Source organism: Carassius gibelio, chromosome B24, assembly GCF_023724105.1.
Source record: "Carassius gibelio isolate Cgi1373 ecotype wild population from Czech Republic chromosome B24, carGib1.2-hapl.c, whole genome shotgun sequence".
Taxonomy (NCBI): domain Eukaryota; kingdom Metazoa; phylum Chordata; class Actinopteri; order Cypriniformes; family Cyprinidae; genus Carassius; species Carassius gibelio.
Genome location: NC_068419.1, coordinates 14,629,433 through 14,651,653, shown reverse-complemented (window position 1 = coordinate 14,651,653; position 22,221 = coordinate 14,629,433). Strand labels below are relative to the sequence as shown.

Below are 22,221 nucleotides of genomic sequence, written 5' to 3'. Positions count from 1 at the left end.
ATGTTCAGAATGTGACATAATTATGTGAAATGTGTTCTGTGCTTTATTCCTTATCCCTTCAAAGCTTATGTTTTATCCAGAAATACAAATTTAAATCAGATCGACACAAATCACTCTGAAGCCACTCTGAAAGAAGAACGACACCACTGCTGTGCATTTACAGTGCATAGCTGTGCATTTGTTGCTGCCATAAAGAAATCTGCCCTTTTTGCCTAATTTTATACCCGCTCATCAAACTTACATACTTCCAGAACAGACATTATCAAAGTCCCTTTAAGACAACTCATGTCACTTGGGGGACATTTTCAGAAGTGGGTAGAGTACCCAAAAACTGTACTCAAGTAAAAGTAAAAGTACTTATACTTCTTCTTCTGTCTGTTCTGCAAAATGTAAACAAATGTATATTTCTGCATAAATAAATAATAAATATTGTGAAAATATCAATATTAATTGTGTCTAGGCAAAGGCATTCCTCATGGAACAGAACTAACACAGTTTTGGAGGGTATTCATTTCATACTCTGGGACAGCTTATTTAATGTAAAAATTATACATTGTATTTAATGTACAAGTTACACATACAAACTGGCAATGTCATAGTGGTATCGTGTACTGTAATCGAAAGGAGCCTGTCTATACCTGTTGAACCGTAGACAGAACACACAGTGTTAATATAATAAAGATCTTCATCGCTAGCAAACAATAGCCTTTGCACATTTTCTTTCAATTGACTTTTGGTTACAACTCTGAGTGAGAACTGCTTCAGACGGCTCAGCGCGGCAGGGAATCATTGAACGAGCCATTAAATTAATCATTCAAACTGATGTGTGAACCAATTCACTGGTTTGCCAACTGGTTTGCTCAATTGCTCAATTGACATCGCTCATTGGCAAGAGAAAAGTAGAAGGCGCGTTTGGAATAAACTAAAGCATTTGTAACTTGTATTGCATTAAGATAAAGTAACGAGAGGAGCGTGGCCCACAGTAACGAAGTAAAAGTACACATTTTTCCCCAAAAATGTACTTTAGTAAGACTGATCTTTAAATATACTCAAAAGTATTCGTTACATTTACTTGAGTACATTTTTTGGGTAACTAAGTAAATGTAACTCATTACTACCCACCTTTGGCAATCTTTGAAGTGCCTCTCGGGCATGCAAGTACAGCTTCCATCACTTTGAATGGGGAAACATCAAGTTTCATCAACTCTTTCATTCAGAAGGCGGGGTGACTTCCAGCGATTGAGCGGCCACATTGAGCATTGCATTTTTCCCCCATTCAAAACTATATGAGCAGTGCTCGGCTACTTTAAAGGGGTCATATGATGCAATTTCAACTATTGAACTATCCTTTGTCTTTTTACTAATAGTAATACTAATATTAATTCTATATACAGTATATCACACACAATGTGTACAGCACCTTCCAGAAGAGACTAACTTGAAAATGCTAACTAGCAAAATAAAAATGTAGCATATAGCCTACTATTAGGAGCAAAAGGCTATACAATGGGTTTAACTATCGAAACAAACTTCTCTCCTACAATTTCGCTGCTGCATTGATCAAAAAGAAGACAGTACATTTTTTTAGTAAATGTATTTTGATTCATAAGTTTCTACCTATCAAAAGTTGCCCATGCTAAGTCAGCAGTTAAGATAAACAGTGTCTCATTCAAGTGCTAATGCTAATTCCAGATATTTGCCGTGTCCTTTTTTTTTTTCTGGAATCAAAAGGAATTACATTTAACATCCAGCTTTGCCAATCCAACACAGCATTAATAAAACATCACCCTGTAAATAAAACATGAATCATTGCTTATTTCACTACAAAGTGCCATGTTTAGATCAGACACAAGCTCTTACAGTAGCTCTCTCCCCCTTAGCACACATCCTCAACAGACTCCCAGAGCATTTAACAAGCCATGGATCTGAAGGTTCACACAGCCACTAAAATCATCTGAACATGAGCTCCCTGGTCCAATGTAAACACATCGCTGTCCTATTAGTACAGTCATGTTTTATAATTTATTAAATCAAAAATATTAAAAGCTTAAAGCTTTTAAATCTTAGCATCAGAAAAAAATGTCTTAATTTGTACTGAGTTTTTGGTGTCTTGCTAATGTCTCCCTCTGGTTTGTACTATGCTAATTAATTAATTATTTGGATGATGAGTCAAAAATGATGTTATTTGAAAGATGAGAAATCACACAAGAAAATCATAAGCCAACAAACATCATTACAGACAAAATACTAGCATACTAGCATGCTACTCTTTTGCTACTAATTCTGCCATATGGAAAAGCATATTAATCTGTAGTATGCAACATATACCAGTATTCATGATATACAGTCTATGCTAATATATTATTCCAGAGTATACACAGAAATAGTAAGAGTGTAGCATGCTAATATTCTACATAGGCCTATGCTATATTCGACTAACCTGTTGAAGAAACAACATATGCTGGTATGGAACATTTTGAAGTAATAAGCAACAAGTTCCAGATTAAACCAGCTCATGATCAACTAAGGACCATCTTAAACCAGCTCAAACCAGCTGCCATGCTTTAAAACATACCTAACCAGCATATGCTGTTTTTCAACAGGGTAGTAGAATATAGTATAGGCCTATGTAGCATATTAGCATGCTACTCTTACTATTTCTGTGTATACTCTGGAATAGTATATACTGTATAACATCATGAATACTGGTATTTGTTCCATACTAGCATGCTATTCTTACTATTTCTACTATATGGAATAGCATAACATATATAGCAAAATATATCATATATGATAACATATATAGCATACAAGTATGCTAATTTGACTATTTCTGCCATATTTAATATCATTCCACCATAGCGTATATCATACTAGAATGCTATTCTTTATATTTCTGCTACATGGAATCGTAGGCTCGTAGTCTACAAGCAATACTAGCAAACTAGCCTTCATTTCATAGGACTACATAGAATTTATATCTATCCAAAAATCTGAATTACAGATCATTTGACCGACATAATTCTAAATATTAATTTCTGCTCTATACCTTCAAAGATTTGGACTCCCATAAATGTCATAACAGCATCCAGTCAGAGTGTACATTACTATTTCAGGCAGTTCTTGCATTTGTTTTGTTGGCAATATACATCAGGCCTAAAGTGAACAGACTGTGGGCGGTCCCTGGGTGTTCTGTCTGAGTCTTAGATTAGGACTATTGTTAAGTAGAAAACCAAAAAAGGATGATCCAGGAACATGTCCAACTTGAGTAAATCACGTTAATCCACAAGTGACGTACAGTATGTGTGTGGCTGTTCTGTACGTGTGTATGAATGGAAGTGGGAAAGAAAGACAGATTTTGGCATACTACTGTTTTTTTGCTTTTAAAAACACTGGCCTTACCAAGGTTACCTCCAATCCATCAATGAATGACTCACTCTCTAGTGACATTCATGCTAGCACACAAACACACTCCTGTGACTCACAGTGTAATAGTGAGGGGGAGGCAGAGGACAGCACATAATACATCACAGCACTGGCGAAAACTCACAATGGATACTTTGCAAGATGAGCACTGAACCATAAGGAGCATGTGGGTGTTACTTCAACTACAGACACTTCTTATGTCTCAGAGGTTGATTTTTACAGATACAACAGATATTAACTATTGCCATTACTCCAGTCTTTAGTTTCACATGATCCAGCAAAAATGATTATAATGTGCTGACTTAAGACACATTTCTTATGTTGTTCAATGTTGAAAATGGCTGTGCTGCTTTTTTCACAATATAAAGTTCAGAAGTACAGTATTAATAATAACAAAAGGATGAACTTTAAGTCAAGGCAGCTTATGGTTAATGAAACACTCACTTAAAGTGTGTGAGTGTGTGTGTGTGTGTGTGTGTGTGTGTGCGCCTACTTAAACATTTTTTGAAGACGGATTGGTACCAAAAAGTGAGCTTAACTTTACAAAATCTGAAAAAAAACCTCCCTTTGGGGACATCCTCATTTGTAAAACTGCTATAAAATCAAATACATTTTTAAATTGTAAAAATGCAGGAAGTTTTTGGTGAGGGGTAGGGTAAAGTTGTGGGATAGGATTAGTTTATACAATCTATAACTATCTATTTATAAAAACAATAGAAGTCCCCATTTAAAAAGCCATATATGGTTGTGTGTTAGTTTGGTCCTTAATATTAAATCATACAGAATTAGTTGGTATATTTTTGAGATAATGAACTCTTTAAGCTATTTGAAGCTTAAATTATACAGAATGATGTTTTTTGAAAATCAAAAAATGCAAAATGCTATGTTTTGTGTTATGGATAGATTAAGGGTTAGGGTTACAGTAAGAGGGTACAGTTTTTACAGTATATTAGGCCTATGGAATGTCCCCTTAAAACACGAAAACCCAACATGTGCATGTGTACTGATCAATGTCAGATACAGCGTCTATAGTGTGTTTGTGTGTGTGTGTGTGTGTGTACATGCAATGTCTAGGTTAGAGTGGTGTAATTAGCTGGAGCAGCATCTCTCTGTTGATGGAGTCTAACCAGGTCTAATGCCGACGGAAGGGTCTGACCTCTTCCTTCACATAGAAACAGGAGAGGTGTTTGCAATGAAAGCAATTTGAAAAACCAGTGATAGAGAGTCCAGCAAAAAAGAAACACTTTCATGAACATCCATTATGTAACGGAGTGAATGCTGCTGTAAAGAAAGATGGAGAGGTGTGAAGATGAGGAGAGTGACAGGACACTAGGACTGAGAACATGAATAAACAAAGAATGGAAAATGGAAAAGGCATATGCAAAAGTTCTTTGTTATTCTGCAGCAGATAAATTAGTTTGACAAGCTAGGGCTTGCACATGGAATGATTAACCTTGCAATGATTGCTTCCTCTGTTTTGGTGCTAAAAAAATGACTTTCATTACAAAATTACATGCGCTGCCATCTGCTGATTTAAAACAGAACATTCAGAGATGGATGGCTGGTAAAGTTTTCCCTGAAACAGAAGTACATCACAGTTTTCATTTGGCTACTTTCATATTTTGGAAATTTTTATGAAGTAAAATAAATAAATAAATAAATTAATAAATTAATTAATTAATTAATAAATATATACATATATATATACATATATATATATATATATATATATATATATATATATATATATATATATATATATATATATATATATATATATATATATTAGTGGTGGGCCTATTTCGGCGTTAACGTGCTGCGTTAACGTGATACCCTTATCAGGCGATAAAAAAAATATCGCCGTTAATCTATTCTCAAAGCTGGATTGGTAGCTGGGTCTATACTAAGCAATCTATGATGACTTTCTCCTTGATATTTTATATAACCGACTGGCTGAGGCCAGCCTAAAAAGATGCTCAGGACAGTTGACGGGCCACTGCTGCGCATCGTCACGTAAGCTTATCTTTTTCAAGTGTTTTTACGCCTTACCGCTTGTCGATTAAAACATTAAAGCATCCAAACACAAGCTGCGCAAAAGCTGAAAAGTGTAACTGTTTACTAGTGCGCTGTGTTCGGTGCGAATGCGGAGAGAGAGTCGCATATCACGGACAGCGACACTGAAACGAGCTCTCTTCTGCGAAGTTCTCCTCGAAGTCCCTCCTGCACCTGAATGAACAAATCGAAGTTTGAACAAACAAAAAGATGTGAAAGAGCCCAAATGTGTATTATATTGGATGCGTTCATAGTCTCTTAAAGTGACCACGCCTAATTTAGCTACTGGCTGCTGTAATGTTAATCCAAGAAAATGAAAATCACCCACTGCTCTTGATTGAATTTCTTAGTTTTAAAAGACAAACCAAAATTCAGACACCAGATATAATTTTTGATATATATATAGCAAAACTGTAATAATGTGAGAAATGTTGAAGGTGTCTGACTAAATCTAGGCTTGATTGTATATTTCATTTTTACATTGAAGACTATCCAATGCTATTTTCCATTTAATTATTCGGTTTCTTTACCTTGACACCTACAAACTTGAAAAAAACTTAAACATTGTGTAAATAGCACAAATAAATAAAAATAAACGAACATACAAATTAAAAAATTTCAAACAGGGCCCACTGGTACAACCTTCACCGGGGCCTTGCTGACCCCAGCTACGGCCCTGCTCACGCCTGTTTCACACATACTCTGTCTGCAGTGCGTTTGCAGTCCGTGTGCGTTACGTATGTCGTGCAGCACGGACTCGATGTGCTTTCACACAGCACGCGTTTGCAGTCCACTACTCGGTACGTAAACGATCGCTGCACTGCTGCAGACGCAACGCTCCTGGAACGCTACAGGAATCCGTTAACATGGGTGCGTAAAAAAATATGCAACGCATACGCACTGCAGACGGAGTATGTGTGAAACAGGCGTAAGGCTATTTGCACCTTGTGCAATGTGGAATTAGTTTACAGCTTTTTCAAGCACTTTGTGACATTTTGGAAAACGGAGGTGAGCCCCTTTTCTAATGCACCACCTAGCTTGATAAACCTCTTCTCAAAGACTTACTGTTTGTCCATTTTATTTGGGTAACACACATATTCTGAACGCAGTCGGCAGAATTCGAATGAGCCACTTTAATCTAGATTAATATATATATATATATATATATATATATATATATATATATATATATATACATATATATATATATATATATATACATATATATATATATATATATACATATATATATATATATATATATATATATATATATATATATATATATACATATATATATATATATACATATATATATATATATATATACATATATATATATATATACATATATATATATGCACACATAGTATATATGTGTTTCTGTTGAATACAAATGTTGAATAAAGTCATTATTTTTGTTCTCTTTGCACACAAAAGTATTCTCGTAGCTTCATGAAATTACAGCTGAGCAATTGATGTCACATGGACTATTTTAACAATGTCCTTACTACGTTTTTGGTTCTGGGAACATTGCTGTCTACGGAGGGTCGGAAAGCTCTCAGATTTCATAAAAAAAATCATAATTTTAATTTGTGTTCTCAAGATGAACAAAGGTCTTGTTGGTTTTGAGTGACATGAGGGTGAGCATGATGACAGAATTTTCATTTTTTGGGTGAACTATTCCTTTAAACATGCACATATGTCAAAGATTTAAGTTTGACATATAGAGATAATTTTAGAGATAATTAATCATTTAAGCTATTTAAAGCTGAGCAAAGTTAAAAGTGTGTGTAGGCAGGACTGGGAAAAGGTGAAGTGGTTGCTAGGATGTATTATTACTCTTAAATTATTTTATGATTTATGATGAAGTTGACCTCTGTTCATTGGCTCATTGAGAAATTGATGGTGGAAGTGGAATTTATGCGGTAAACACTCTAAATTAAAAGTCTTTGGAATGTTTAAGCAGCCTGTGACTTTCCTCAAGTCCTACATAGCTATGACATTAATAAATCACATGGGAAGATCCATCCTGCCCACAGTGGTCCTTGAGCTGTCTGCAAGTCTCTCACATTAGAGCTGCAGATACTGAGGTCTCAAATGGCTGCGACAGATTGCATGAGTTTACAGCTTATCTTCCCATCCATCATTCAATATTACACATAACCTCACCTCTGGAGACAACGAGCCAAGATGGCATCTGCAGTATGAGGCTGCAACAGTGTTGACTGCCACAAGTAAAACAAATTGGAGAAGATGCTGTAGTTTTGTAGCTGATCCCATCCCAGTGCACCCAAAGTTTCAACATGTGCAAATGACACAAAGCTAATGTATGACTTGCATTACAGTGCACAAGATTTATATTACACAAGTCATATGAACTACTTTGTACATTTATGCTGCTTTTGGTTCTTTATGGAGCTTAAAGGGATCATATGATGCAATTAAAATTTTTCCTTCCTCTTTGGGGTGTTACAAAGTCTTGGTGCATAAAGAAGATCTGTAAAGTTGCAAAGATTAAAGTCTCAATATTCTTAATCTTTATCAAAGTTAAGACTCTGCCACATCCCCTAAAACGGCTCGTTCAAACACGCCCCCACATGTCTACGGCACTATGTGGGAAGACTTGCGTAATGCCGCCCAAATGTTCACACAATGAAAGGTGGCGTGGTTTCAGTAAACGAAGTTAGTGTTGAAGCAGCCATGTCAGGGAGAAGGTGTGTGTTTCTAGGAGAAAGCAAAACCACTTTATTTGGCCTTCCGAAAGTAGATGCATTTAGGAATCTTTAAGATTATTTGCAACAGAACAGCAATACATTTTATGGATGACCGGTTTGTGAACCTAAGAGAGGAGGTAATTCTGCCTTTGCTACGACAATCTGAAAGATGACACTCGCAATTATGGAAAGGGGCGTTACATTTCCGACAAGTGCTTGCGGTGTTTGACCAATCACAATGCACTGGGTCAGTTGAACATTCTGCAAATCATCTCCTAATATGTTTTCATTAATTAATAGGGATATTATTTTTAACAACAACAATTGTTTTGGGTCATTACTTTACAACACTGTCAGAACTAAAAAAAAAAAAAGAATGTGATTTTCACTCTCATTTTGAGTCTTTGTATAAAGTACATTTGTTTATACATTTATATTGAAAGAGGTTGCCTGTTTGGTTTGGACTTTTATTTTTACAATTCCTGTTTTAGTTTTTTAGTCATTTGTAGTTTTATGCTTGTTTTCTCATGATTATCATCCATGGTGTTTTTGTGTTTCCTTATTAACCTTATTATTTAAGGCCCGGTTATAAAAGGAACAAGGAACACCTGGGGAGACAATCATGGGGCAATCAATCATAAATAAACTATAAATGACTACAAAACTAACACAGGACACAAAGAGGTTCCAAACAAAACAGGGAAAATTTAACATATATAATATCATCATCCATCATCACCCAGTTCTCCACATTGGATTAACTTCTACAGGGCTGCAGAATGCTTGAGCATATATTATGGAGTATATGAGTTCTAATAAATATTATATATTTGTGTCATAGTGTATTTGTGTATAAATCTTTTCTCAACTAAGCATCCAAAAAGGCCTAATCAATCAAACCAGGATGTCCTGGTGGAACACAGATTTGTGGATGTCTGTCAGGTTGGTAATCAATTCTACAAAAACACCCTTTACTTGCTGGTTTTGGCTATCTAATCTTTTGTGATGCTTTACACAGCCATGTGATGTAATGCAGTACAGAGAAGAATGGAAATCTGCATGTGTGGCAGAAGCTTTAAATGAGTTTCAGTTCATTACTGCACACAAGGTCCATTCCAATCTAAGGAATGTCCAAAATAGGACACAAGCAGACATCAGTATTACTGCTTTGCTGGGTGCACACATGCAGCAGAGCAGAGACATGTCCACTCCACATGATGAGCACCCAGTGGAAAATTGAACACGCTTCCTTGTAGTGAGAAGCACATACTAAACATTGGTTCATGGTAATAAACTAGACACTAAGTCAAGCAGAAAATGCAAAAAGGAAGAAACAGGGGAAAAGGCTATTCTTGGTGTTTAGCCAAAGGATTGATTAGCATAGCGCTTTACTGAGATGCTCAATAACTGGCAAGTCCGGCAATTTCCATGTAAACACTGTAAAAATGGTAAACACTGTTCTTTTGGTAATGAACCTTTAAATCCTCCCTTGACCCCTCACAATTCCATAAATGGTGTTTAATCTCTGTCACATTAAATGGTCTGGGACATCAGCCTTAAGACAAAAGTCTAACAAGCTACATAAGATGCAGAAACATTCTGAGACAAGATTACACCTGGCTTTAACATCCATATAAGGGAAGAGTAAAATTTGTTAACTAAAAAAATATAATATATAAAAAAAAAAAAAATAGGAAGAAGCATTTTTTAAATACAGAAAAGTATAAAGTTAAAAAGGATTTCAATTTCAAATAAATGCTTCTCTGTTGGACTTTATATTTTTTTTAAGAATTCCAAGAATAAATCACAAGCAACACAACAGTTTTCAGCACTGAAAAGCTTCCTGAGCACCAAATCAACATATTAGAATGATTTCTGGATTCATGTAACAGTGAAGGCCGGAGTAATGGATGAGGAAAATTCAAATTTGCCATTAAAGGAATAAGTTACATTTTAAAAATATATTAAAGAATAATATTATTTCACAATGTAATTTTTACTGTATTTTTATTTAGACTTTATTTTAATGTCCTTGTTACAGTGCATTATACATTTCATTAATGAGGAATACTAATTAACTACATGTACTTACTACAGGGTTAGGGTTAGGATTAGGGTTTGTCTTAGGGTTACTTGCATGTAATTATTCATAATGTATTGTTATTATAATAGTTAGTACATGTTTACATTTGTAACAAGGACACCTTAAAATAAATTGTTACCCCATTATGAGTACCCCATTATAGAGAATTGTAGCCTTTTAATGAGGTGTTAATATTATAATATTAGAATCTGAACAAAGCTGATATATTGACAGAACACATTTGAGATGCATGTAAACACCAGATGTACTGTAATGTAAATGTTGACCACTTTAACTGGAATACCAGGTTTAAACAGAGACAAAATGATCTAAAACCAAAAATCTGCCACAGTCTCTTTTCACATTTAAGCTGTTGACATGCTAACAGTGTGAAATCCTAAATAAAATCGCTCTTTGACCGTCACACAAAGGATTATTTTAAGCTATAAATGTGAACAAAACCAAAACAATGAATCCAACCAATGAATAAATTCCACTGGTGTCTCTTTGGGAGCCGTGGTCTTTAAAGTTAGGGATCCCCCAGAGGATTGTGGGCCACTTTGGGCACTTCCTGTGTTGAGGGAGGGGCAGGGTGGTGCAGATGTGAGCTCATAGATAAGGCGGGAACCATAACACCCTCTGATAATGGCTTCCTGTTTGTGTGATTTGGGTTGCGTTGGTCTTCTGTAATGCCTATGAACTTGCAGATGCTTATCCAATCAGAAGGGCGGACGAGCAAGATGCACTTGGCACTGGAAGAAATCAATTTGTTTATAGAGTACATCAAGTCTCTCATTTACTGGGGCACTAACAAATTACTTTGGCCGCACAGGAAGTAAACACTTTAAACAGGAAATTCTTAGCATGTAAGTAATGTCACTGGGCTACGGCTTCTCAAAATAGTTCTGACAATGAAATAATGGCCTTTGCAGTGAAACATTCTGCCTTTGGGACTTCTGATTGAGCATTCCTTTTGAATGCCAATTTAGGATGTTATTTGGCAAAAGCCATTGTATTCAAATAAGCCTCACAGTCCCATCTGCACTTCAGGGAGAACAACAATCACACCATAACTGCATGAGAAAGCCATCAGCTAAATTCAGTTTACTTTAAACAAATGGTGCCATCCCTACAGATGAGCTGATGAACAGACTGACACGAAAGACACAAACAAACCGACAGTGAAACAAAGCAAATTGCTCTTGTTATCAGTACTATTCAGTTCCAAAACTAACTATGACTCATGAAATGCTCTTGTTACATAACAAGCACACTTTGTGGCCAAAAGCAAGTGGACGTCCCCTACTAATAGCCAGGTTTGGCAAGGTCCTTATTAATTACTGCGGCAAGTTACTTTATTAGGAAACTGCCAACTTAAACGCAATGTTTATAAGGGATTAAAGTAGCTCGTAACTAAAACTGCATATATAAACCCAACAAATGCTGATCTTTGAACATCACTGTGCCCTCGAGCAAAGCACTTAACCTCAGGCCACGCCAGAAGGTCAACAGAGAGCAAATCGCATTTAATTATGACATGTTGGGGTAGAAGCAGAGATAATTGCACAACAAAATTCAAAAGAATATTTACATTTACAAAATATTATTAACCTACCTACCTACTAGTAAAACTTCCAGGCATTCCAGCCTGACCTAATTAGTTCTCATACGTATTCATTTGTAACGTTTGTACATTTATGCTGAAATGTACAATATGAATGCATATTTATGTATTAACAGCTTTACAACAAACTCACAATACAATATATTCATATATACATACTGTATTACAATTTAAAATAACGGTTTTTGATTTGAATATATTTTAAAATGTAATTTGTTCCTGAGAGAGCAAAGCTGAATTTTTCTCTTCTAGTCTTCAATATCACACGATTCTTCAGAAGTCAGTCTAATATGCTGTGTCAAGAAATGTTTTATTTAATAACAAAAGAACTTAATTTGGACAACTTTAAAGTTTTTTTTTTTTTAATTCAGTATTTAGTTTTTATCACACCCTCAGATTTAAGATTTTCAAATAGTTGTATCTCAGCCAAATATTGTCTTATCCTAACAAATCACACATCAATGGAAAGCTTATTTATTCATGTCTTATGATTAAAAGAAAATAACCCTTATGACTGGTTTTGTGGTCCAAGGTCACATATATTCAGTACTAGTGTTCTATAGACATAAAAGGATTCATAAACATTTGTTTATATCTAAAATTGTTTACATCCATGCTGTCAGTGCATATGCATTGCATGTGCAAATGTACGATAATGCATGTACATGTATTTATGCTGCACATATGAATATTTATGATTACTAACGCCTCACATACAGTATGTAGACATATTTTAAAGCCACCTACAGAGACACAAGAACCACAGTGTCCTTACAGCCTCAGGTCATAAAGGGCTCAGCTGGGAAATACTCACATTCACACAGAAAAATTACCTGAATCTTTTCAAGCACTGAAAACTGTTTTTTTTTTTTTTCTCCATTGACATAAGTTTGAACAAATGGCTAAAATATACCTGAGCCTGAAAATATATATTTCACAGAAATTTGTGTTGGAGGTTTTTCTGAGCATTACATCTAACAGAATTTGCTGTGATGAAATCTCTTTTTAAAGTTGTTCTACAATGGAGGACGCCTTCTCCATCCGACCTCATGTTCCTGAAACATTTCACACTTTAATGTTTGATCTCAGGCAGACTGATATCAAGAGTGTGCCGCCAATACTAATATTCTACAAGTGTTCTGAGTAAAGAGACAAAAGAAAAGATCTGGGATGAGCAGAAGGTGTGCTGGTGTCCCAACAAGGGTTTTAAACGGATTTCATTAGCAAGATTTTCTTGGCTAATCGACTTAACCAAAAAACATGCTGAACGACCCACAGAAACTACAACGGCTGTAATGTACAGTACACTTTTTTAATACTGTGTAAGAATAAGAAGTAATGTAAGCTGTATACTCCTAAAAAACAAACAATCAATTTAGTGAAAATGTGTTATATCTTTTTGTTTCCTCGATAAATGTGAGTCTTTAGAATGCAGAATGTCATAATAATATTGCAACTAAAACTAAAAACCATAAGCACATTCTTTACTTGAAAACATTCATTTACAATGAAACATAAAAACTTAAATGAATATTAATTTCAGCCGGCTGCCAAAGTAACATTTCTCATTTTTGTTTAGTTTAACTTAAAGTGCTAAAAATAGCTCAAACTAAATAAAGGTAATTAATAAAAATTTATAAAAAACTATAATTTTTTTTTTACAAAAATACAAAATAAAAAGAATCAAAACTTAAATTAAAATAAATCGTAAATTGAAATTTAAAGGTTAAATCGATGAGACGAAAATAACACTGGTTAACAGGTCAACTGTTACAGCCCTGAAGTGTTTTGTAATTATATTATTATTATTACATGGGACAGTAGGGTCATAGGATCCTTTGTCAACCATCATTACAAAACAGAGCTTTAAAAAACACTATAAATGGCTTTAAATAAAATGGCATTAAAAGGCTTTATTAATGAGACTTACTCAGCAGCTGGTGGGGCAGGGCCTGCAGGCTTCTCTTCATGGTATCATGTGGTCCGGCTCCTCCTCCACAGTGCTCATGGTTCTCTACAGGACAGAGGATAGTCGGGGGTTAATCATAATCTGATTATCATGCTATTGCATTCCTGAACTTTTAATAGCATGATGATGAACTTGGGTATTTTTTTATTACATAGGGTCATGATTTTTACATGTGAGAGAACCAGCCCAACACAACAACATTAGCTCAGCCATATCTGTTGATTGTCTGTTTTCCCAAACAATAAAAGTAACCAAAATGCAAATTAAACCCTTTAGTTTTAACACGCATATGGTTTGGATCTGAAAATGATAAATCACGTAGGCTAAAACTGATAAGACCTCTCATTAAAATTCCAGCGTTATTCCCCTGCGTTCAGAAATTTGGACATGAGCTGACACTTTCAGTCTCGGGAAACTGTCACGCTGCTAAATGCAAATGGACACGGACACACTTCTCTCAAGAGACAAGTGTCTATGAATGTGTGTGATTGTCATGGTGTCAAAACTGTCGCCCTCTCATCTTGTCCTTGGGGTACTGTGATGGAACCGCATCCCACCGCACAAGACATATTGAGTCGATAAAGTACGTGGAATGAGATTTGCGCCCCCTTGGGTGAGGGGAAGTCTGAATCAGATGCTAATCTAAACGTCTCGCCAACACAACCGCGTTGGCCGTGATACACTGAGCAGCATTGATCCCTTTCCATAATCTTTTCATTAAGAGCTGAGCGTCTTTCATAAAAGCACCGGATCAAATCGAGCCGTTTTTCAAATAGAAACCAAACCACATCTAAATAGCTTTCGATCAAAGTTTTTTAACTTGTCAGAAGTGATTTTGTAGGCCGTAGGAATAATTCTAAGCAAATATCAAATCTAAATTGATATGACAAGCAGCTAAGCGAATTAAAAAAAAACAACAACAAAAAAAAACCGGCACTTCCGAATACCCACAGGAAAAACTCAGGCAAAAGATATCCAGTGAATATTTGTGATTGTTTTAATAAGTGTACTTCTTTAAAATACAACAAAACATAGAACAGTCTATCCAAAATATACTGTTTTTTAATAATTTTATAATTTTTTATTTTGATTATTATTACAGAGTGCACTTGTTAAGAAAAATAAATCTCTTTAAGTATACTTACAGTAAGTGGCATTTTATTTCATTAATACTACCTTATCTGCAAGTACTTTTTAAAAATATATACTTTTAAGATTCAAAGTAGTGCACATTCAGTATAACAATTATTATTTTGAGAAGTGATGAAGTTTTGATAGGTGAAAGTTACAATGGAATTCACATCCAGGAGCAAATTTTTATCTATCTACTGTATTATAACTGTACAATAGACGAGAGGTTATTAATCTATTTCTCGTTATGTTCATCTCATTACTGTTCAACACAGCCATCCCGAAAACATTTAACCGTGGAGCTTCCTGACTTCTCAATCAATACAGATCATGACATCTCAATCAATAGACCCAAACAGCCTTTGTGCTTAAGTATGTGCAAAGTCATCAAGGCACCTGTGAGAATATCTGTGATTCACGACACTCTTTTCCAGTAAATGCAACCGTGTGTGTGAGTTTGTGTAGGAATAAAGCCCATTTTATGAGTCATGCCCACCTGCACCGGCAGGACAAGAGATCCGAGGCCTTTTTTAACAACAGAGATGAGGTCAGTAGAGTAAAAACTACAAGCATAAGACAAATTGAGAGGCCTGGGAAACGAACGTGTTGGCCAAACGGGTAAACCATGAAAACACGAGGCAAACTGACCGACATGCAGCTCTATGTACATTTTCGATAGCATGCAGTGGTGTCTGTACTTCTTTTCTAACAAACCACTGCATGGCAACTGGCACACGCAGAGACCCTGCTTCAGTCACCATAGCAACTCTAAGAGAAAATTATATTCAAATCTCGTCACAGGGACAATTGTGAGAACAATATAGAGAAAATCAAACTTGACGTGGAAATATTAGCCACGTGTGCTTTGAGCCCTCGAGCCAACAGACCCAGAAATCAGCCCCTCCTTTCCCAAGACGATGTTTGGTTTACGTTAATGATGGCCCTTTGCTGGCGTCCCGGGTCAGTTTTGAGACAGCACCTCTAAATTGTCTGTCTGGAGAGACAAGGGCTTTGAGATGAGCCAAGGTCGGCTGAGATGGTGTAGTGAAATAAAGCTGTCAATGGATCCCCTCAGGCCACCGCCGACAGGAATAAGAACGCTTCTACCTTTATGTACCTTGACTCCCAAAGCTGGAGGCGGAGGAATTGGCACGACTGCTTGGGGGTAACTTTGAAGATTAAATAAAGGTTTGTGAAACCCCACGTATTGGCAGCAAAGATATTTTATTCAAAACATGATATCTACTTTTAATAATTTAAGGTTTTCCAAAAATAAAAATAAAAAATGGTACCCACTGCACATTGGATATACCACAGTACTCAAATAATATAACCTAAAATTTATACTCAACCAATGTCATTTGTTAGTAGAAATGGCTTTGGTGAAAAAAATTTAATGGCTTGCCAATTGGACATTATAATATTAAGGAATTTGGACTTTTCTTTTCAAGGAAACATTCAATTGATCAAAAGTGACAGTGAAGTCATTTATAATGTTACAGAAGATTTCTATTGCAAATAAATTGTGTTGTTTTGAAGTTTCTGTTCATCTTATGTTCAAATGTTAAAGGAGAAGTTCAGTTCCAGAATGAAAATTTCCTAACAGTTTACTCACCCCCATGACATCCAAGATGTTCGTCTTTAGTTGAAAAGAAGTGAATGTGCAAAGAAACTCAAACGGACTCAATACATAGACGAAGAACTAACCACTCGTGACTTTTCTAATGTGATTACACAATGCACAATGCGAGTGCAAGACGAGCATTGGTCTTTAAAAAGTATAAACTTATTTTTTAAAGGGGGGGTGAAATGTTCGTTTTCACTCAATATCCTGTTAATCTTGAGTACCTATAGAGTAGTACTGCATCCTTCATAACTCCAAAAAGTCTTTAGTTTTATTATATTCATAAGAGAAAGATAGTCTGTACCGATTTTTCCCGAAAAAAAAAAAAACATGACCGGCTGGAGGCGTGACGTGTGGGCGGAGCTAAAGAATCACGAGCGCGAGTAAGCTTTTGCGTTGAGAGCGTTTGGAAGCTGTGACATTACAGTGAGGAAAAAAACATCCAAAACAAACCCTGGCTAACAGTCAGATTCCGTTTATTTATGATCCAGAATCAGATCCAGAGGCTGAAATTTAACAAGAGCAGCAGCAGCAACGACGTCTCTGTGGTATGTTTTGAAACTGTATATATTTGCTTAGCGGTTTTGGAAAATTACTAAGTTACACTTTATGTTGTCTTTTTTATTTAATTTTTAAGCCGTACATGTGGAAAGTGCAGTTTGATGACAACATCGCATGTTGCTTACTTGATGTGCTTACGTGCCGATAGCTAAGTTAACAACACAGAGATATTTGAAGCAGTTTTACTCGTGCAGTTTGATGACAACATCGCATGTTGTTTACTTGATGTGCTTACGTGCCAATAGCTAAGTTAACAACACAGAGATATTTGAAGCAGTTTTACTCACTGCATGCGGTTCAAACACACGATCGTGACCCTTTTTCGTTGGGACTGCATTATTCTTAAGAAATAAACAATGTGCAAATCCGGCGTCAAACTGGGCTTTGTTTGTAAAACAAGCATCTTCGAAATGCAGGGGAACAGACACAAACACTTGCACAACTCCGTTGATGCTCTTTAAAAATAAACTCCATCCACTGGTCCCTTAATGCTGTTTTTTTTTTTGGTAATCTGTGCAGGGTTGTCTTGCCCTGGCAACCAAAAACACACTTCTTTTGTGACATTTCTTAAAAAATGTTTTTCTTAAAAGATTGATTTATTTTCTGTACTGAAGAAAGAAAGACACAAACATTTGGGATGACACGGGAGTGAGTAAATTACAGAGGAGGTATTTTACTTTAAAGTACTTTTGAAGAGTCAGTAATTTATCAGTGTTTTTCTTTAGAAAACTTTAATTCAAAGCATAATATTGTACTTTATACTGCACTATGTTTCATATTAAATATAATTTAATACAATATCATTTTACTCAAGTAAAAGTAATTCAAAGATTTGAGCACAAGAAAATAGTACGTTTTTTAAAGTTGATTAAATTAAATTAAAGATTGACTACTGAAGAAACCATCTCACAATTCCAGTGTCAGTAACTTCAAACTTTTTTTTTTTTATAACTCAATGTGGCAACGTGTTAATTGATTATTCCTTGAATAAATTAACCAAAACAAACATTATAGAGCATGTAAGTAATAACACCCACGTCACATTAGTGGACGACTGATATTGTCTGTATCAGTATTTTGGGAAGTTTGTGTGTATTGGGAATCATATTTTTCAAATAAAGCCAGGGTTACACTCATTTTACATACAGCACACAGTGAAAATGATGAATATGACAGCAGGAAACGCATAAAGCGCAGCATAATTTGAAATCATGGGTTTAAAGTATAAAGCATACAATTCACACGGGACGGCCGTCACACAGAGAGTGTGCTATCATGCAGGTCACATGCACACTTCACAAGATCTCACAGCTGATTCGACTGAGTTTGCATGGTTTGTGAAGCCGATATTTGAAGAATGACATGTTTACTTTCCAGGGAATGTATGGAGTTAAAAATTGTATACCTTCAATGCAATTTTAGTGCGTCGATTTAAGTATCTGCATAAATGTAAATGTACATTTTCCAGGTAATAAATAAGGTCTTTACAGGCAACATGAACATAATTTGCTACAAATGAAGTCAAATGAAGACAACACGAAACAGCATTCGTTACAGATTTCACTTATAATCCAGGAGGAAATGAAACAAGTCATCCTTATTACTCTGTATTTAACTGGATCTGGAAAATTAGACTTTGAAATTGGAAGTTAATATTATTTTTCCTTGCCTTCACATCGGTACAAAATTGGTTTCCGTGGTGGGAAAGTTATTATATTTCAAAGAAATATTATGAAAACACTGTTGTTTCTTTTCTTTATAATAACATGCGCTAGTGACTTGAGCATAATGACATAATTGAGGAAATTAAGAGGGTCAAGTTTGATTTCATGTTAATTAAACTGCATTTGCAGCATTCGCAAACTCAATTACAGTATGGGCTTGTTCTCTGTGAGGTCAGAGCGACTCTCTCATGGTATCTTGTTCACTATAGTCAAGTTGATTGACTGGGAATATTGACTGAACTCACTAATTCGTTTACAAGCACACATTAATCCAATTAATTCTGGACCACTCTCACATTCACTGTGTATTACATGACATCATTTCCTCTGGCCTTCTGCAGAAGCTAACACGTTCCAGTGTGTCTAAGATAAGAGTGTTCAACATGTGTTGCTACTTTAAGAAAAGACACAGGCGCAATTTACAGATTTGCATTTTATCTGAGCTCCTGAAAATGCCGTTTGCAAATACTGAAAGTAAAACAATTACAGACACAATCGATATTAGATAACAGCAGCTGGTGTTCATTTTTTTCTGTTAAAGATAATATTTCAAGCCTGTTTAATCAAACTTGATTGAAATAATTATAATTCCAATTGAGTGAATAAAGTATAAATATGCCAGTTTAGCCCTAAACACATGCTACTTACACAAGTACCGTATGTAAGCTATAAATAATTGAACAGAGCAAAATCATCTTGAAAACATTTTGTTATAATTAAACTAACTTCAGGATGAGGTTTAAAGTATCCCAATAGGGTTAGAAAGATGCCTGATGAGAGAGAATTAGTCCTTAGGTTTGTAGTTTCATGATTAGCATGCAGAAACTCAGAGCGGCTGCACATCTGTTTCCTGTTTCCGTGTGTGTTTGAGAGGCCCATCATGGCTGCAATCAAGCATGTGGAATGTCACACAAGCTCCAGTATCTCTGATAACCCAGCAGTGACCTCTCAGAACATATTCAAAGAGATGTTTGGCATTTTATGCTGTCATCATGTGTCATATCCTAGCTCTCATGCCATGAGAAAAGGTCATGAATAATGACTGAATTACCTCCCTAATACAAGAGAATATATTACCAATAACAAGGAGGCAAAATACTTCTGAAATAATTGTTCACATTCTTTAAAAGGCATACTATAAAATACTTTTCATTTACTATCACTATATGCACTGATATTAAAACTCTGGTACATGTGATTAGCTGAAAATTATTTTCATGGACTGATTTTTCTATTGTATGTTTTGTCTAAATGTAAAAAATAAAAAAATAAATTAATTAAATGCTACAAGTGATTTTAGGCCTACAATTTTTATTTAAACATTTTTTTTACATTTTCAAAACATTACATTTAACAGTTTTATGAAATTATTAGCGTTTCTACAAAGAGTAACCATCCAATTCAAATATAAATATGCTGCATTTATTTTTATCAAAAATACAGTAAAAAAAATTAAAATGTAATGTATTCATGTGTCATTCCTCCAGTCTTCAGTGTCACATGATCCTTCAGAAATCATTCTAATGTGATGTGGTGCTCAAGAAACATTTCTGATTATTACCTGATTATTGTATTTCTGAATACAATCATGCTGCTTAATATTTTTGTGGAAGTATTTTTTCAGGATTCTTTAATAAACAGAAAGTTCAAAAACTCATGAAAAAAAACCTGTTATTTAAAATAAAAGTCTTTTTGTAACATTATAAATCTTTGCTGTCCCTTTTGATCGATTGAATGCATCCTTGCTGAACAAAAGTATTAATTTCTTAAACTTTTTTTTACCGATGTCAAACTTTTGAATGGTAATCTGTGCATATTTACATCTTACAAAACTCTTATGACCTCATGATAACACAAGTCACATCTAATAATGTCTCCATGTCATAAGAACATGGAGTTTGATGAGCATTAAGTAAACCAATAATTAAAACTACATATGAGCACATAATAATCTTCTGCATTATCAGTATTCAGTGCCTTTGCTGACCTGATTCAATAAAAGCGCCAAGTTCCTATTCATGGCCTGAGATAAAAAATGTATATATGTAAAAATGAATCACCAGCAGGCTAGACAATAACACCTCCCTTACGAGCAGCACTGTGTGGAAACCAGTGTGGACGGTGCTGTGCTGAATCACGACTGGTTCTCCAGCGGCCCTGACGATGAATTGCAGCTGCTGCGTCACTCTCCCCGGCCCCTGGGAGTCGTGTAATCAATCAGAGCCGCAGATGCACGGGCCGTCACAGCTGCAGGGCTCTGCACCAGGCCATTAAAAGTGCATTACCTTCCCAGCATTCCTTTCACGTCTCCCACAAGGAAGGCGACAAAACCCGTCGCCTCAACCCCTGGTTCAGAGTCATAGTCTCTAACAGCACACAAGGCCAAAGAGCCTCTTAAAATGATGTCCCTTCATAAAACTCAACACAACTGTACATTTAGCACAGTGATTGAGCACTAAATGAATCGTAAAAGATGTCGTCTTAATGGTATCAGTTCACAAAACAAACTTTAAGTCAAGCTGATCAGCTTAGGGAAGACTGAGAGGTAAAATATGGTCACTTAGATCACGAAAAAAATGTAATACAAATATAATCCAAAGTTATTTTTACCTGACATTTAACAGAGAACGCATATTTGTAGTTAGATTTTTTTTTTTCAAAATTTATCAAATTTTATCAAAATAAAAGTATTTCGTGTTGTCGATCAATTAAAAGGAATTAACTAATGATTTTTTCTTTGAAATGTATTGTGATTAATCGCGATTAATCCCGCTTAATATTAAAGTTTTTAAATATACTTTTATATTCCAATAATTTCACATTCAATCCTTAAATAAATGTAGAAACAACAAAGACAATATATTTGTACTATTATTTGTTTGATGACATCTTTTTTATGAATGAAGGCGAGTATCACTGATACCAATATAATGATTTACCGTATTTTCTGGAATATGAGTCGCACTTTTTTTCATAGTTTGGCTGGTCCTGCGACTTATAGTCAGGTGTGACTTATTATCAAAATTAATTTGACATGAACCAAGAGAAATGAATCAAGAGAATACATTACCTTCTCCAGCCGCGAGAGGGCGCTCTATGCTGCTCAGTTCTCCTGTAGTCTACACTGAGCAGCATATAGCGCACTCTCGCGGCTGTAGACGTTAATGTTTCCTCTTGGTTCTTGGGTCTAAATAAATGTGACTTATAGTCCAGTGCGACTTATATTTGTTTTTTTCCTCATCATGACATATTTTTGGACTGATGCAACTTATACTCAGGTGTGACTTATAGTCTGAAAAATACGGTATAT

General features: G+C 35.3%; 1 protein-coding gene across 8 annotated transcripts in view; it reads right to left on the bottom strand.

Annotated features, from left to right (window-relative positions):
* The window catches only part of tmem108 (transmembrane protein 108), a 54,721-nt gene that overhangs the window by 5,207 nt on the left and 27,293 nt on the right, over positions 1-22,221 (bottom strand). For all 8 annotated transcript variants that reach the window (XM_052596287.1, XM_052596292.1, XM_052596290.1 and 5 more), the window contains one exon: positions 13,833-13,916. In XM_052596287.1, the coding sequence (XP_052452247.1) occupies positions 13,833-13,916 (84 nt within the window). The remainder of the gene's footprint in view (positions 1-13,832; positions 13,917-22,221) is intronic.